We start from the raw sequence: 17,302 nt of genomic DNA on the forward strand, positions 1-17,302 counted from the left end.
ATGCCAGACTTGTGGGCATTAGTGTACACTTTATTTGGTGTTGATTAGGCTTTGTGGCCTTCATCCAAAAGTACTCTTATTTTTCTTGGTATGATATGTATGTGATGAAAAGGAAAGTTCAAAGGCGTACATGGCTATATTCTTTTTGTTGCATCTGGAAGGGAAGATATTGAAGAATTGTTGAAGGTTTGGGAGCTGTCACTGGAGAAGCTTAAATAGTACTTCAAGTCTCAGTTTTCAAGCTTAAATAGTACTATAAGGCGAGATTACTAAGGCAGCTGGTGTTCTCCATTTTTGGTGTTCAATAGGTTATTTCTAAGACGAGGAAACCCTCCTAGGGTGGAATGAGACTTTTATAGGGAAAAAGCGCATTATTGCTTAACTGTTAGATTGATAGGTTGCTAAATATTAAATATAATGAGAGAAAACAATTTAACAAAATTGGGACTTAGAATGAGTTTAGATATAACCTAGGATGGTGTCCCAATGATAAAAAACCAAAGGAGCAAAGAATAAATTTAGATAGAACCTAAGATGGTATTTCAATTATTAGAGTCCAAAGGAACCAAAAATAAACTTAGAACCTAAGATGACATCTCAAATGATGAGTGATCATAAGACTAAAGAATAAACTTAGAACCTAAGATGACAACCCAATGATGAGAGGCCAATAGAACAAAGAATAAACATGCATGGATAAAACCTAAGATGATGTCTCAATAATGAGAAGCCAAAGGAACAAATAATAAACGTAGATGAAACCTAGGATGACGTCTCAATTTTAAGAAATTGAAGGTACAAAGAATAAACATGGATAGAAACCTAGGATGGTGTCCCAATGGTGAGAAACCAATGGGACAAAGAATAAACTTCGATAAACCTAAGATGACGTCCCAGTAATGAAAAACGAAAGGAACAAATAATAAACTTAGATAGAACTTAGAATAGCTTCCCAATAATGAAAAGCCAAAGGAACAAAGAATAAACTTAGATAAGAGCTACGATGACTTTCCAATTATAAGAACCCAAAGGAATAAAGAATAAACTTAAATAGAACCTATTAATCTTTATATAAAATTGATTCAGACTTCGCAATCCAACTCTATGTAAATAGATTTACAATCCTAACAAATTTCTAATCATATGATTTTTGTAAACATTAGTATAAATTAAGTTACCATACATTTCTTGTTCCAATCACATATAGAAATATAATTAAATTATTAGAGATATCTTATTTCATTATTGAAACTTTATTTGATTTAATTATGATTGAAATACAAAACTTTGAAAGTAGGAAAATTTGATTTGTTTCTTAACCTTCTTAATTTTTGTGACAGAATAATAATTGGTATCATTTAATAACATATTTATTGAAAATATAGGGAAAAAATGTTATTTGCATGAAATGATTTTTTAATAATTTTAATGAATTTTATAGTTATTATTTTTCAATGCAAAAAAAAAAAAAAAACAATGTTGTTTATTTGGTAAACAAGAATAGAATGTAACTATAATTTTTTATTTTAATTTGAAAAAAAATCAAGAAACATAAAAATATTTCATGTCTTCATTTTTTTTAATAGAATTAAAAATTTACATACCTTCATTTTAAATCATATTATAACGTTAATTAAAAAAAATTAAAAATAAAAATAAAAATAAAATAATTTTTATTTTCTTGAATGTGCCTGGGTTTAAGGGCTAGCAACATACTAGAACCATGAGTAAAAAATTGTAAAAGTGAGTTTCAGTAAATTGTCATCCATAGTTTTTTGTAGTTTACTTGATTAAATTTAACTGATTAGTAATCTTAACAAGCAGCTGGAGTAGCTCAGTTGGCTAGAGCGTGTGGCTGTTAACCACAAGGTCAGAGGTTCAAGCCCTCTCTCTAGCGAATGTTTTTCCATTTTCTGTTCATAACCAGAACTAAGACATACATTTTTCCTCTCATCATAGCCCAAACCAATACATGCATAACCATTTGGGAAGGGGACCACTAAGACATACATTTTTCCACTCATTATAGCCCAAACCAATACATACATAACCATTTGGGAAGGGGACTATTTCTTTGTTACACATATCATGGGTGTAATTTATATAAATGTTATTTGCTTCTGTCTTCATTCAAGTATAAAATAAACATAATAGAGATATGTTTGTTTTCTTCTTCAGTTCTTCTGTCTGTGTTCAATACAAAATAAACATAAGACAGATCAGCGCTTCCGCTTAGCTGTAGGTGGCAATTTCTCAGATGGACCACAGGGGAGCTTCTGTCCGGTTTCTCCTTCAATCCTACTCTTGAGTTCTCTGAGTATTCGAATTTGACCAAGCTTCTCAGGAGATAATTTGTCCCAGTAGATCCCTGCACTCACAATGAAGAAAGGTTCACTTGGTGTAACGTCATCTTCTAAACATAACAAAAGGTACACTATTTCAAACTCTCGACCAAAACAGTTTTGACTGCCTCGTTCACTTTGACAGTTTCAAGGTCACATGGGCATCAGGTTTGTCTGAACATCCTGCTCCTCAGAGTCATGATGCTGATAATGAAAAAGAAGAATTGCCTGACAAACCTTGAGGCTTTGGGATTGAGGTGTTGGTAAAAATAACTTGGGTTGGGGTGCATATAATATCAACTGGCACGTCATGGATTAACAGCTTCTCAACAGGAATGTCATCGACCAATTGCTCATCATGTACTGCAAAATCAGAGAATCAAAATAATGAAGTGATAATTAGAAAAAAAAAAGGGGGTGGGGGGAGGGGAAGATAACAAATCAGATGGCCACATATATGAGTTGGGACGAACTACTCAACTACCAGGTCTGATTTTTCTTATGTTATAAGGCACCTGTCTCACAATTGTTTTCAAAATACATAAAACACAGAGCCTCCCAGGTCGTAATCATCCAGTATGTTTTTATTCAAATATTGTTACACCATATAACTCATGAGAATGCACTAAATAAATAAGTGGGGATGACAACTCTATTTGCAGTCAGAATAGTTTTCCAGTTATACTGAGATTCAGAAATCTGAAATACACTTTTTGACAGGACATGGGATTACTTCAATAACACATGCATGATTTACAGTCATCCAAAATTCACATGTCAAGATACTTGTGAAAGAGTAACTCTGCAACTAAATAGCACGATGACTAGTTTCTTGGGATACTCAGGTTAACAACATTTTGAAATGAGAACTTCCATTTTTGAATTAAAAATATTGTCAATCAAATATAAGATAAGAACCCACTAGCGTTGAAGAAGTATTATACTGAGAATGAATGCCAAAGGGATCCCTCCAAACGAAACAGATAATCATAGCAACAACAGTTGTAGAAACCTACTTACCTGAGGTGACAATAGGAGTAGTGTCATCTATGGCTCCCATGTACCGCAACATCCCGTATTCAAGTTCTGCAAACCCCTGAAGCAGAGACATGACAAATTCCAGTAAATTCTTAAAAACAGGGTAAAGTGAAACCATTCTAAGAAGTAGTAACAACACAAGTAGATGTCAAGATAGTACAAGAGGAAATCTAGCTTTGATAGATTTGATTGTGCCCAGGTAAAAAATAAGTTCTGTGACAATCTACATTAAAAACAGATAGATCATAGGGGGGAACTAGAGCTGGATAATCATTTCTTGCAATGAAACATAATTAGTAGGTTCAATAAGGCAATTTTTGATATGCACAGGGAAAAAGATAATGTTAATACTAATAATAATAATAATAACAATAACTAAAACAAAATGTTATGCATACAAAATATCATAGGAGTAACCAAGTCATTCCTGAGAACATAATACTATTAAGAATAATAATAACAATAACTGAAACAAAATGTAATGCATACAAAATATCATAGGAGTAACCAAGTCATTCCTGAGAACATAATTTATAGATAAGCAACTCAATCTTAGGAAGAAGTACAAAGTGCTACTTCTCTCATAAAAAATGAGAACATATTCATATTCTAGGTTTCCAAATACTTCAAAACAACATTCACCAGCTATTTCCACCACTCTAGATTCTAGAGTCTTCAAAATACGGCAACAAGTATCATATGTTATTAGTAATTACCTCACCCTTGCCAAGTCGTGCACCAGTCTTTGGGTCAACGGCAACTGAGCCTATGACAATAAGGTCCACCTTGATCTGCTCATCTAATCCAATTGGCCGTCCATATTTGGCAACACCTACAGAGGTGCATGCCTCATTGATGGTGCTAGGGGTTAACATACTTGATTCCAGAACAGAGAAAAAGCCCGTCCTTAAACGAGGCTGAGGAGTTAATAGCTGTTTTCCACCTGCATACATACAAATCAATATTAAAACTAAAATCTAGTAGTTGTCAATGAATCTAAACATAACAGGCAAACAGCACCAATGCATGCATAAAAAACCAATTCAATTGAACCCAGATTAATACTGGTTCCAAATCTGTTAGAAAATATCCACTGTGCTTTATGTCAACTATTTGGAATTTGAATTCTGTTAACCATTAAAAATGATGTCCGTGTTCTTCCTAGCCAACAATCATTTTGAGGAAATAGCCTAATCCCATAGGAGCTTTAGTCTATAGCATGCATTGCTAACAAACTATAACTCAAAGTAGAATGGTGTAGAAAAAACAACTAGGTCTTTAACAACCAGAGCAATAATAATCTTTTATATAACAATTGAATTATGGGATAGAAGTTCATAATTCAGTTAGGTACAATAGGAAAAAATATCTAACATATAATGTTAATTTTAATAAAACAGTTCCTTTTTAGTACATGCAAAGGCCGTGTTTGGAGTGTAAAGTTCCCACATATATAGAGTGATTCCATCATAACTTAAATTACATCTGAAGGTCAAAATCCATCATCACAATTGAGATATTTGTAGGAAGTCCTTTAAGGCTTACGTCTCAAGTTCTGCTTAAGTTGATGTTCAAGGGAACTCCCAAGGCACTCACAACTTTACACATAATCAAGGTGGGAAGCTTGTTAACAAAATTCTGTGATATCATAGTAGAGAAAAACCACCAAATTGAATCCGTCAAGGCCTCTCTTTTAGGCCTTTTCTTGTTTGTTCCCTTTTGCATGCACTTGTATGCTTCAGATCACATGCATGTAGGTTGCACCTTCTTCCCACCATCCCTCTAATGCATTTTATGTTACCAAAGAAAACAACCAAAGCGTGAAAATTACAAAAAGGGCAGCACATAAGATTCTTAAATAATAACTCACTGCCTATGTGTTGTCATAAAGCTGGGTGCTATAAGAAAGAAATCTTTGATGCACATTGTACTTCTTGAATAAGATGAATTTCACAGTTGAAATCAGCCCTTAAAACATTAACATCATAAAAACTAATAAATACAGCAACTAACCAGAGAGTGTGAGGAACCTCACTTGCTTCTGTGGCGAATCTGGATTAACTTTCACACATTTGGCAACCCCAAATGCTTCCAACCCACCCAACTGTCAGAACCCATATGACATATAGCTCTAATTACATTTTCAATATTCCATCCATAAATAAAAGAAAACAAAACCATAGGAATCATTGAACACTACGGATATTATAAATTCATATGAATCTATTTAACAACGGTGCGCCATATTTGGACAAAGCGTAGAAATTTGATGCACTGGGTGACTGAATAGCATTTTCCATTTTAGACAAAAATAAATAAATTCTGGGCAACTAAACGCACCGGCAAAAGCAAAAACTCACTTTCTGAGCAGCAGCTGCAGCGCCAACAAAATTGGGGATACGGTGGTGAACGGGGCGAGGATTTTGGGCAATGTTGCGGGTCTCCATGAAATCCCAAACCCTCTTTCGGATAACCCATTTCCAAGCTTTGGGGTCCGTTTCGGTCTCCCTCTTGGAAGCCTCTGCCATGGATTCGCGAGCTCTGGCGTCGAGGGTGAGCCTCTCAGCCTCGAATGCCGCCTCGTCGAAAACGGCGTCGTTTCTGCTACTTTTGCTACTGCCCAGCTTTTGATGATTTCTTGAACCGCCGACGTTTTTGTTGAGAGAGAAGGGAACAGAAAAGGAAAAGGAGGTTGGAGAGTCGTGGGGTTTGTTGAAGATGGCGAATGGGGATGATATTCGAATCATTGCGTCCATTAACGAAACAACCAGAATGAAAGAAGTTATTTTTTCTGACGATATGCATCTGATAAGGTTTCAGGATTCACCCACCTTCATTTTGGTTAGACGTTGAAACATATATCTTCTGGGCGCATTAACCACTCCTTAGGCCAACCTTGGTTTCCTAAACAGGATGTGGATAACCAGTTGGGAGGATTATTTTTGAATCCAAAAATAAATTAAAAAATATATTGCATTTTAATATTGAACATTTATTTAAAATAAAAATTATATATATATAGACTGACTCAGAGGCGGAGGGGAGGAGGATACAACACTTCCACTTGATTCATAGCGACTCTGCAATAAATCTAATAGAAACTTAACTAAGAGAGTGATGAAAAATATCACAATTCTGCCTAAACAGTGATTCTGCAATAAATATTTCTGAAACTTCGTGGGTGGGAGGGAGGGAGAGAGAGGAGAAGACAGAAGAATCAAGGATATGAGAGAGGAAGAAAGAAGAGGAAAACGATGTAATAAGAACAAAGTAACCTTGGAACACTCATCAATCAGTCGGCCATAACCAATTTGGATACAATAAAAAATATAAGCCTCAATTGGGAAAAGTAAAAACTATACAGAAAAAGAAGGCGGAAAAGGAAGAGATCCCTCAGGCTCACGCGTAAGGGAATATTACACATATTTCCCTGGTACTTTTCAAAAGCCCAGCATATCTGCCTACAACAGAGATTGCTCCTAAGTCCTAGCATTGGAAAACCCTAGAGAAACTAGGGTGAGAGCAAATGTTATATTAATACAAAACCAACTGAGCATTCCACCACTACAAAAGCAATTAAATCACAAATACAAGAAAAAGAAAGAGAAAGTTATAGAAGATGTAATCCGCACATAAATATCCTTCACGTTTATTAGCCCTTAACCCCCACGACCCCTTTATGGTGAGGGCTTTCCTATATACCCTGCAACTGGGAAAAGGAAATGCGGATTGCTAATCCACCAAGGGGGGTGGCATGCTTGCACACAAGAGCTTCAGTTGCCTGCTCCTCATTTTCAAACATCACCAGAGCCTGCTTCTTCCCATTCATCTCAAAGAGCTTGGTGTTGACAATGGTGCCATGTTCCTCCAGGTGAGACACAATCTCCTCCTCCGTGATGTCCTGGTTAAGAGTGGACACATGGATCATCTTTGTAGGGGAACAGCAGTAGCGGTAATTCTTTGCAGCATTACGGTTGAAGCGGTTAAGACTTGAGTTCATATACTCGTGTGTATCAGCACCTGTAGTTATGTTTGAATACTTCGAGAAGTTCACCTCCAATCTCTTTCCAAATAGCATGGCTCCCTATCATCCCAATTTTGAAAGGATTTTAGTTCCCAGTAAAAAGAACTTCACCACAATACAAAGAGAAGTAACACAAATTATTGATCAATTGAGTGATGGCATACATAAAAGATTAGGTTCCAAAATTTAACAAATGGGAACAAATAGTTTGAAATTTGCAATCAGTTAATTCACATCCATGGCCTAACAAAATCAGGGCCAAATCTGCATCAATAAATGTTAAAGCAAACAAACACAACAAACATGAAATATTCAAAACACAAAACCAAAGAATAACCTCATCCTTTTGGAATCATCCACAAAGATCTAATGGGAAGTCAGAAGTGCTCAAGTTACAAGAGTTGTAGTTCAAGGTTTATTGGGAAAAATGATCCTATAGATTTCTGACAGATGATACAATCACCAAATCAACATAAAGAGACAGCCATGTCATTCAATTTTTTTAAAAACTAAGCCAAGAAATCCAACATTATCATCTGCTCTTTCAACAGACATATCATATCCACAAATCAAACATCTTAATCACAACTATAATCTCAGAAATGTATCTTGAAGGGGTGGTAAACTATCTACCTTCAGAAAATGTACTGCCAACTCAGCCTGGAAGCCATCACCCATTTGGACTAGTGCATGATCTGGCTTATTGCGGAGCAGCTTAATTCTGACAATGTTTCCATAGATGGAGAACAGGTTGAAAAGCTTATCTTCATCTATTCTCTGAAATGATGGAAAAAGTTCCCAAACATAAGTGGTAGAAGAGCCAACAGAAAATTTTAATACAAAAGATAAAATAGGAAAAATAAATAAAGAAGAAGAAGAAGAAGAAGAAGAAGAAGGGAGAGTAGAGAAGCATACATCAGGATTTAGATTAGAGACAAGGACAGTACACCTGTCATTTGTCCCACTAATTCCAGGGGGCAAACCTCCTCCAAAGGCAGCAGCAATGGCAGACGCATTGGGCATCTAGATTTTAAAAAGAAAAATATCCAAGTCATGCTTGGGACAGCAATACCACAGAAATCAAACAACTAAAATTAAATATATAATTTAATCCAGAAATTTCATATACAAGTAATTTCAAAGAAAAAGAATATAAAGCTAAAGAAACATCCTTCTCACGGCCACCCCTCCAAAAAGCCCCACCTAGAGCTATTTCCTAGCAATGTCTTATGTTCCAGGATGATGTTATATGTCAAATCAAAGACTTGAAACCCCACTCTAATGCCTTCCCTTCCATCCAAAAAACTAAACAAATAAAAATCTTCCAGGACCTCCACAAGTGCAATAGATTTGATGGGGAATGCCACATCAGGCCAGGACATCTACAAGGTGGGGCTTTGAGAAGCGTTGGTACAAAATTAGCAACCACAGCACATGTACATCACATTTAAACAATGAGTAGAGTAAGGAAGAGTCGTCAACCCATATGCATCCCGACTATTCCTGTTAAAACGTAAACAGAACAAAATTCCCCAGCTCAGAAAGAAATATCCAGAGATGATCTGTAACATCACATGAGCGACACCCACCTGTGGAAATCCAACTGAAATACAGAAAATGAAATTTGGGCATCAGTTAGCAAGTGAACAGCTAAGAGGTGTATAGGTAAACAGAGCAAAAGTTAATACACCAATGCCAAATTAATCACCTGCCCTGGCTCCTGGTTGAAGGGCATACATACCTCCTGCATCACCATAACCAGACTGTTGCACCATTGGTTCAGATAAGTTTGATGCCAAAAAGCAAAGAACTGGGCATAAAATATCATGCACATAAATTCAAGGGAAATAACATAAGGCAACAGAAAATACCTGTGAAGATCTGCCTTTCTGCTCTGAAGGCAGAGATGGATTTGTGAAGTCCCTATCAACATAAAGAGAATTAATTCAACAGCATTGTCAAGATTAGGTTAAAAGGAGATATTCACAACTGACCCCATCTAAAGCTATACAAAGTGCAGAGTGAATGAAGCAACAACTCACCTAGAGCGCTCATTATTGTAGTTCACTTGTAACTCATCAAGGCTGCATTTCCAATACAAAGAATAAATATACAATCCACCATATTGTAGGAAAAAAAAGTGGGAAAGAAATGCTTATATGCATCATATCCACATGCTTGCTCACATGGAGTACAAACATAACATGAGACACTCCTATCAAGGAGGAAAAAAAAAAGTTAACACCAGACAATAAAATTACAGAAACGTTAGAAACCTACTTTGAAAATTGAATGTCAAGCTGACAGCAACCATCATAAATATTGCGTCCCTATAAAGAAGAAGCCAAGGATCAAACTTCTTTAGATCCAAATGAGCTATCCATCAGAATTTAAAACAGCTCCACTTCAAAGTAAATTGTTGACTACAAAATTGACCACATACCTGAAGAGAATTCCTTGCTGCAACTGCACTCTGGCGTGATTGATACTGGATAAGGGCTTGAAAACCTACAAAGTTTGCACACAGTGGATGAATAGAACTAAAAGCAAGAGAAAAACATTTGTGGACAACTTACAAGAGCACTATAATTGCAGCTTGAAGTGTAATACACATTTCACATCTCAAAAATTATTAATCAGCATGCCCAGTAACACAGGTTAGAGAAATTGAATTTTAAAGGATATTTCCAATAAAGAAAACACTAAAACCATCCAGCTAGTCTTCAAGAGTTGAAAGGAGAATTAAGAATTAAGAGATAGAGAGACAGCACAAGAGAGATAAAGAGAGAAAACTTGAAGAAGCTGACCAGCTGACTTCTGAAACGTGACAATCTTCTCCACAAAACCATGAGGAGAAAACACTTGATGCAGCACCTCCACTGTTATAGGGTATAGCAGGTGATGAATTGTAACTAAGAGAATTCGATTAGGCTGTGTGTCCAGAGAGTGCCCGACGGTAGACCGGCATAGAGACAGGAGAGAGAGAAGAGAATAAATAGAGAAGAACAGATAGAGAAAAGGAGAAAGAACTATTGAAAACTAAGAGATCATATTAAGTAATATTTACCCACTAACACTCACAAAGAGCTTAAAAACAACAAAATAAAAAGAGTAATAGAATGTAAGAAAGTTATGTGTGAAAGAGCAGAAAATTATAAAGAACTGATTGTATGGATAATTTTGTATGCCTGTTGAGTCAGGTGCAACATTGCTAATCAATTACCAGTCAATCCATATGATATTTATAGTCCAACAATGTACAGACCGAGATTCAGTGTTAAAAGGAACTGAACCCTGTTCTCTCTACCTATCTCCCTGACATCTTAACAATAGATGACCCAACAAAAGACTTCAGCTAAACTTAATGTGGGAAAAAACTAGAAACATACTCAGACTGCAGAGTTTAGTCATGACAATTAATAAATGAACCAAGAGAAAACTCTCCATGTAGATTGTACCAACTATGCTTCATGTGATTCAGCACTGCAAAATCTACAAGAAACACAGGTGTATGATGTGCACATCTAAGAATAGAATAAAGTAATGTCTTGTTCCTTTTCAATGATGCAGGCATATCAAGGAAAACGAAAAGGTTAATACAACAAAATATACAATTTTCCTGGAATATTCCTTCACAAGCAGCACCCAACACACTTGGAGCTGGCATGGCAGCAATATCACACCAACAAAGTATTTAATATATGAAATTCATATTTGCATTCATGTCATCTGATTTCAATGACAACCCCAATAAGTCAATGGCAACATGAAGGTACAAAATCCAAAAGGCTCTACTTTGACATATAATCCAAAAGAGATTTGTAATTGATATCAAGCCAGATGAGCTATAATCAGTTGTCCACACACCAATAAAAGCAAGAACAGTTTCACTGAACAAGTCTCTATCACTATTTTATAAATAACTAAATTAGTGTTATCAAAGGCTAAAGGTGCTGCAAAGATGACAAAAGGCAAAGAAGCAATTGAGTTGAGTGAAGCCAGGTGATAAATTATTAAACCACTTCCTAACACATTAGAAGAACAATATGGACATCATAACTATTTCATCAAAACTTCTTGTTTTATATGTTGACAAGTGCAAATGATAAAAAAGTTAGTAGCATAGTAGCAATAAAAATAATAATAATAGCAACGATAATAATTGGTAAAAGCATCAAATAGCAATAACAAATCATTCAGACCATTATTTATTCACCCCCAAAGATAATAAAAGATATCCACATTGATGGGAAGCTTCACCTTTGTCCATATTCCAACATCAAAATAGAACAAAACAAGAAAATGAACATGATCCGGTGTACATTGTTGCACCTCTCTTTGTTAGGCACTATTCTATTAATAGATTTTCTATTTGCCTATTGAAAAAAAAAAACAGAAAATCAACATTCTAGAGTATCTCTAAACATCATGAGAAATTCAAATCATCAAAACCTACATGAAGACTAAATTGATAAACCACCTCAATGCCATATCACTCTAGAACAATATATTAAGGAATATAATTATACATGATAGATGTGATCTACAAATCAAATAGCATATACACAATTTCAAATCACATATAAAATGCACCAGGAGAAGTTGAATCAAAATTTTTTGACAAAAAAAATGAATTAAAATAGTCTTTAAAAAAACACAAAACTTGTTTTCCCTTGATGAGTTTCAGAATTGTTCACCTTTTACATTTTGAAATAGACTGAAAAAGAAAAAGGAAAAGAACTTTGCTTCCAGGAGAACTTTGATTCCAGGAATCAAAACCTAACACAGCTCTGAGACAAGAGGTTTTGGATTTCCAAAAATGATTTAAGAGAGAGAGATCAAATAAAACAATAAAGAAGCAGAGATCAGACAAAAATAGAAGAGGAAAGTAAAAGGAAGAAGAAGAAGAAGAATAAGAAAAAAAAAGGTCCCCAGGGAGCAATTCAAAGAAGAAATGGCTCCTACAAGCAAAATCCCTGCTGTTGAAAACAAAGATGATTGGCAGGGTATTTTCACTTCTTATTTATTCAGTACATAAGCCTTTTGATGGAGTAAAAAAAAAAAAAAAAACCCTCTGCTAAAACCTTTAGCAATTGTTAAATTCAGGGCTTTTATTAAATTTAAAAAAGAACTTTACTTGAATGTGATTGCCTCATTGCCTAATGTCTTGATACCAAATGACTACCTGGGTTCCACCCAAATGAAGTGGCCTTGACTAGGAGGTCAAAAAGAATCCATAAATGCGTGAATACCCCTAAATGCTTAGGTGGTCCAAGCAACCACCTTCAACATCACTGAAATAAGTGCTTCCTCACTAAACAGATCAATTCATACAACCTAAAGGGTGCAGGTGTCCCATAACTATTTATTAGCTTTCTGTCTAATGTCATTAAGTGCATTCTGCATACAGCATGAGAACAGAAAATAAGCTTGATATCCTGGGTCAAGACAAGTATAAGAACTAAAGAAGAATAGCAGCCAATTTCATCCAGTTTACCATAAACACTACAAATAAATAGCAGCCTATTTCATTAATATCAAACTAGACACTAACCTCATCTCCTCGTCCTTGAGCATTCTGATCCACTGTTGTTAGTTCTTGATGTGATGAGAACTGAACATAGACGTTCCTCCCCCTGTGGATCAAAAAAAGATTTAAACCACAAATTAGAACTTGGAGAATAAATAAGAAATGGGTAGGAACATCAAAATGATAGTTGTGCAAACCCACACAAAATCATTAGAAGAGGAACCACACTTTGATCCCTAAGGAGAAAAGTAAACAATACTTTGTATCACAAATCACAAACCTTATGCTTGGCTGAACATTCGTGTAGAATTGCATTGCATTGGCAGCTGAGGGAACATCTTGCATTTGGAGGAGAGCCTGCAACCATGAAAGACATGCCAAAATATATCAAATTATTAGTTTGGCTGAAGATTCAGACATGATCAGCTGCCTCTACCATATGGACATGACAAGAACACCTGATTTTTTGCACGAAGCATCACAAGCTTAGTAATGACGCCAAATGGCTGGAACAGCTGAAGCAAATCATTCTGGAAAAATAACAGGTATATTAGAAAGATAAATACATAGAACCAAGAAGCAAAAATATGCAACCAAGTGAAATCGTTAAAAAAAAATTCTTTCATGATGTGAGACCCTTACACAGGACAGCACCTACTACACTACATGAATAGGATTCTTTTGCTTTGAGCCACTTGTTTGAAATTAAAGAGTCCCTTTATTACTACAGTGGTCTACTAGCCACTTACTGCACTGCTTTAATCGTGAATTAAATATGCAAGCTATTTTTATCACCAATAGGGAATGTAGGAACAACCATTCATATTTTACTATGATCAAACCTAGACATCACATAGCATGTTCTTGTTTCTGAAGTCCTTCTCCAAGCACTATAGTTTCTAAGTCAAATATTTGGTAATGCTAGTCATGGCTTGACTAAGGACATGGATAGGCCTACGCAGACTCAAAACACAGAAAAGCTAATCAATTTTGTTCAATTGTTTTCTCTCATTATATTTAATATTTAGCAATCTATTAATCTGACAGTCAAACAAGTGATTCAGCCTCCTGAACTGGTTGATGCTCAGTCAAGATATGATAAACATGTCCATAAATAAGTATTTGACCAAGAAAACTTGCTTGAAGATTTATAAATCAACACACCCTCTCTCAACTACTTGACGATTTTGCTACCAGATGTTAGGCCATAAAACTCCCATCCCCTCCAACACACAATTACAAAAGCTTCGGTTAACTATTAATTCCAGTGCCTAAATCACCTTCCAACTCAGCCATCCACGCTTCTTTATCATCAACCAGACTAAATTAAGTCAGAACATGACCTTCAAACTCACCTGTCCACTCCAAACATCTAGTCAGAAGTTGTCCTTTGCCAAAAGAGTAGACAACTCAAAACCTGGAAAAGATTCCGACCCTCCCAAAACCACCTTCCAAACACCAATGATCAGCTATTCGCATTCCTTTGTCGACAGCAAAATAAAATAAGTCAGATACCACACCAAAGATCGAGTCAGAAGTTCATCCTATGCTCATTCCCCACAGATAGATAAGTCAAGACCTGGAAAAGATCCCAACCCTTCCTCATATCATTTCAAGAGACTTCTCCCCAAAACAAACTGTACTGTCCCTGGAACACCATCCCTCCCCAGTTCCTGAACTTTCCCTCCAGAGCTTTCTTCCAAAGCTTATCTCTTACATTCAAAAACTTCCAGTCCCTTACCCAACAAGATTTATTAAGGGCCACCAAGTTTCTAATCCCAGCTCACCCACCTTTCTGGACAATAAAGGTTACAAAATTCATCATATGAGAAATTCCCCATCCTACCTTCCCTCCAACCTGTAGAAAGTCTCTCTGTAGCTTCTGACATTGAATGAACTAACCAGAATCACCAATGAGGACATAAGTAGACAACCAAGCTTGAAAGTGTACTAAGTTTGGAGGTAACTCCTGTTCCCTTGGATAAATACTTGCTCTTCCACAATTCTCGCCTTTTTACAAAATGCTCAATCATTAGATCCCAAAAAATATATCTTGCAGCAACTGAGAGCCATGTTTTTACGCATCTTCAGCTTGCAATTTTATATCCTAGCGGAAAAATTAAAAAAGGAAGCTGGTATAGCTGTTCTGCATGGGAAAATATAGGAGAAGGGGTGATGTTTTTTGGAGGCATCCCCTTTGGAGCTTTTTCCCTTTTTACCAGGGCTCCATAATTTTGTCCCAAACTGTTTAATAATAGTGATTGATGCACCAATTAAAACATTGCTACTTTAAGGAGACGTGAATTTCGAGATTATCTGGCTTTAAATAAATCATAAGTCTAAATGAAAATAGAACAAGAACGAGAAGAAGAAACCACTAGATATGAGTGTATGCTACTGAGAAATGTTCAACATATGGAAATGATTCCAAGCATATATAAATATAGAGATCATTTGATTTGAAAGAATAACATACCTCTGATATTTCATGCCCCACATTACGAACATGAATGACTTTGGAAGGCTCCGTCATTTTAAATAACTCCAACAATGAATAATCCTTCTATTTTCGTAATTGAGAGAAAAAGATACAAATGTATGAAAAACATAAACAAATTTAGATTAGAAACCCAATCATACTTTATTCTGATAGCATGTTCATAGCATTTCACACTACAGTGTTTGAAAAACCAAAGCCAAAAGATAGACATTTGACCGAAAACAACACGAGAAGGAATTAAAATTTAGTATTTCAAAAAATAAAAGAAAGAAAGAAAGAAAGCTTTTCTAGAATTTTAAGTGCCTCGGAAGTCGGAAACCATTCTTACCACTTAACTCTATCTATCAATCACTCCATAGACATACGAAGAAAAACAAAACCCTAAATCCAGTACGATCAGACAGACAAATCTAAAAAGAAACAAGGAACAGGGAAGCTCAGCCCGGAGGAGGTATTTCAATCTCAAAACCCTAATCCTCTATCGGTTGGCGAGGAAGCAGACGAAAATAAAACAAACAGAAAAAAATCCCTAGCCTTTTGAAATCCAAAACCAATCTGTTTCCAACTTTTGCAGCGTTTCTCGCCAACCAAACGGACCAAGAAAAATCAACGAATACGTAAATTGATATTAGAGAAATGATAAAGAAGAAGGCGAAAAAACCTGAAGACAAAAGGAGAAAGCTTTGGCTGATGGAAGGTGAGAGAGAGAGGGAGTAGGAAGTGATAAAAGCGTTGGGTGATGTATATACATATAAAAAAAGATTCGTCGGTGAGACCGTGAGAGTCAGAGCATCAGAGATCGACTGCTACGCACGTTCAGCCAATCTTGCCCTAGGCCTCTCCATCAGCGAGTGGGTGCCCTAGATATACGCTACTTTGACTAACCTGACGGGTCTTACCTCAGATGTTTTCACCTGCTTCCCGGGCCTCTTGTCTACTCAAGACATTTTCCATGACTTTCTGAAATTTACCGCATGGATCGAATATCCACGTTTTTTTTTTAAATGTTAGGTAATTAGAAAAGTCCCCCAACACTGTCTATTTTGTGTAAAATTAATATTTTAATTATTTATATGGTAAAAATATTATAGTTAAAATTATAATTATTAATTTATTTTTTATATTGCAGATATATTATAATTAAAATTATATAATAAATTTTTGTTAAGATTTAAAAATTATAAAAATCATTTTAAAATAATGTATTTTGAAACTTAAAATTTTGAAATGGTTGAACAAGTTAGAATGATATTTAGAAATTAAATGAACTAGGATGGTTTTCATAAATTATTTGTGTTAGTTGAGAACGAGTCGTAGTTGTATCATATCATTGACATGATTATTAAACGGATCGTATTCGAGTTGAGTAATTTTTTATTATTTCTTACCTCAACACGACACAACCTCTTGTCAATTGTATCATTAAACAGTGAAAATAAATTTGAACTAAAATGGGTTTATGGCACAGGTGACTTGACTTAAATAATCGAAATTAAGTTAAGAAAATGTATATTATCATAAATCATGTGGGTGTTTGATAAACCAACTTAATAACTTAAAATGATTTAATACCTTAATTTAAGTTATTAAGTAAATTAAATATGTTTGGTAAAATAAATTAATAATATGACTTAAAGTAAAAATTACCTTGAATAATAAGTAAAAATAATTAACTTATTTTTAAATTTATATCTTTATTTTATTTTTTTATCCTCTTTGGTTTAATTATTTCCACGATTTTCTTTTACTATTCAACGACCTTCAATATTATTACGCAACTCCCTTTGCCCTAATTATAATTTATGAGAATAAATATATTAATTTGATGATTTAAAATTAATTTTATCAGACAACCTTAATACTTAAAA

General features: G+C 35.1%; 2 protein-coding genes and 1 non-coding gene across 5 annotated transcripts; 1 reads left to right on the top strand and 2 right to left on the bottom strand.

The window, feature by feature from the left end:
• The first annotated feature begins 1,823 nt into the window (after nucleotides 1–1,823).
• Nucleotides 1,824–1,897, top strand: TRNAN-GUU. The gene has a single exon. It is a non-coding gene; the product is annotated as a tRNA-Asn (tRNA).
• Nucleotides 1,898–1,956: 59 nt separating this feature from the next.
• On the bottom strand, nucleotides 1,957–6,298 carry LOC117906207 (5-formyltetrahydrofolate cyclo-ligase-like protein COG0212). The gene is made up of 6 exons (XM_034819185.1): nucleotides 5,741–6,298; nucleotides 5,394–5,484; nucleotides 4,097–4,323; nucleotides 3,363–3,438; nucleotides 2,580–2,705; nucleotides 1,957–2,368 (listed from the first exon to the last, which is right to left on the bottom strand). The coding sequence occupies exons 1-6, from the start codon at nucleotides 6,134–6,136 to the stop codon at nucleotides 2,220–2,222; spliced, it is 1,065 nt and encodes a 354-aa protein (XP_034675076.1). The 5' UTR covers nucleotides 6,137–6,298; the 3' UTR covers nucleotides 1,957–2,219.
• Nucleotides 6,299–6,637: 339 nt separating this feature from the next.
• LOC117906206 (polypyrimidine tract-binding protein homolog 3) lies at nucleotides 6,638–16,194 on the bottom strand. Of its 3 annotated transcripts, none has more exons than XM_034819182.1 (15): nucleotides 16,096–16,194; nucleotides 15,411–15,497; nucleotides 13,393–13,464; nucleotides 13,215–13,291; nucleotides 12,959–13,040; nucleotides 10,212–10,335; nucleotides 9,848–9,912; nucleotides 9,685–9,734; nucleotides 9,447–9,488; nucleotides 9,276–9,327; nucleotides 9,113–9,167; nucleotides 8,994–9,007; nucleotides 8,320–8,427; nucleotides 8,038–8,181; nucleotides 6,638–7,464 (listed from the first exon to the last, which is right to left on the bottom strand). In XM_034819182.1, exons 1-15 carry the CDS (start codon nucleotides 16,183–16,185, stop codon nucleotides 7,075–7,077), a joined length of 1,452 nt encoding a protein of 483 aa, XP_034675073.1. In that variant the 5' UTR covers nucleotides 16,186–16,194; the 3' UTR covers nucleotides 6,638–7,074. The 3 variants fall into 3 exon arrangements, with proteins under 3 accessions (XP_034675073.1, XP_034675074.1, XP_034675075.1); XM_034819183.1 differs by having other exon boundaries at nucleotides 15,411–15,494; nucleotides 16,096–16,179; XM_034819184.1 differs by lacking the exon at nucleotides 16,096–16,194 and adding an exon at nucleotides 15,763–16,083.
• Nucleotides 16,195–17,302: the final 1,108 nt, after the last annotated feature.

Source organism: Vitis riparia, chromosome 18, assembly GCF_004353265.1.
Source record: "Vitis riparia cultivar Riparia Gloire de Montpellier isolate 1030 chromosome 18, EGFV_Vit.rip_1.0, whole genome shotgun sequence".
Classification (NCBI taxonomy): Eukaryota; Viridiplantae; Streptophyta; class Magnoliopsida; order Vitales; family Vitaceae; genus Vitis; species Vitis riparia.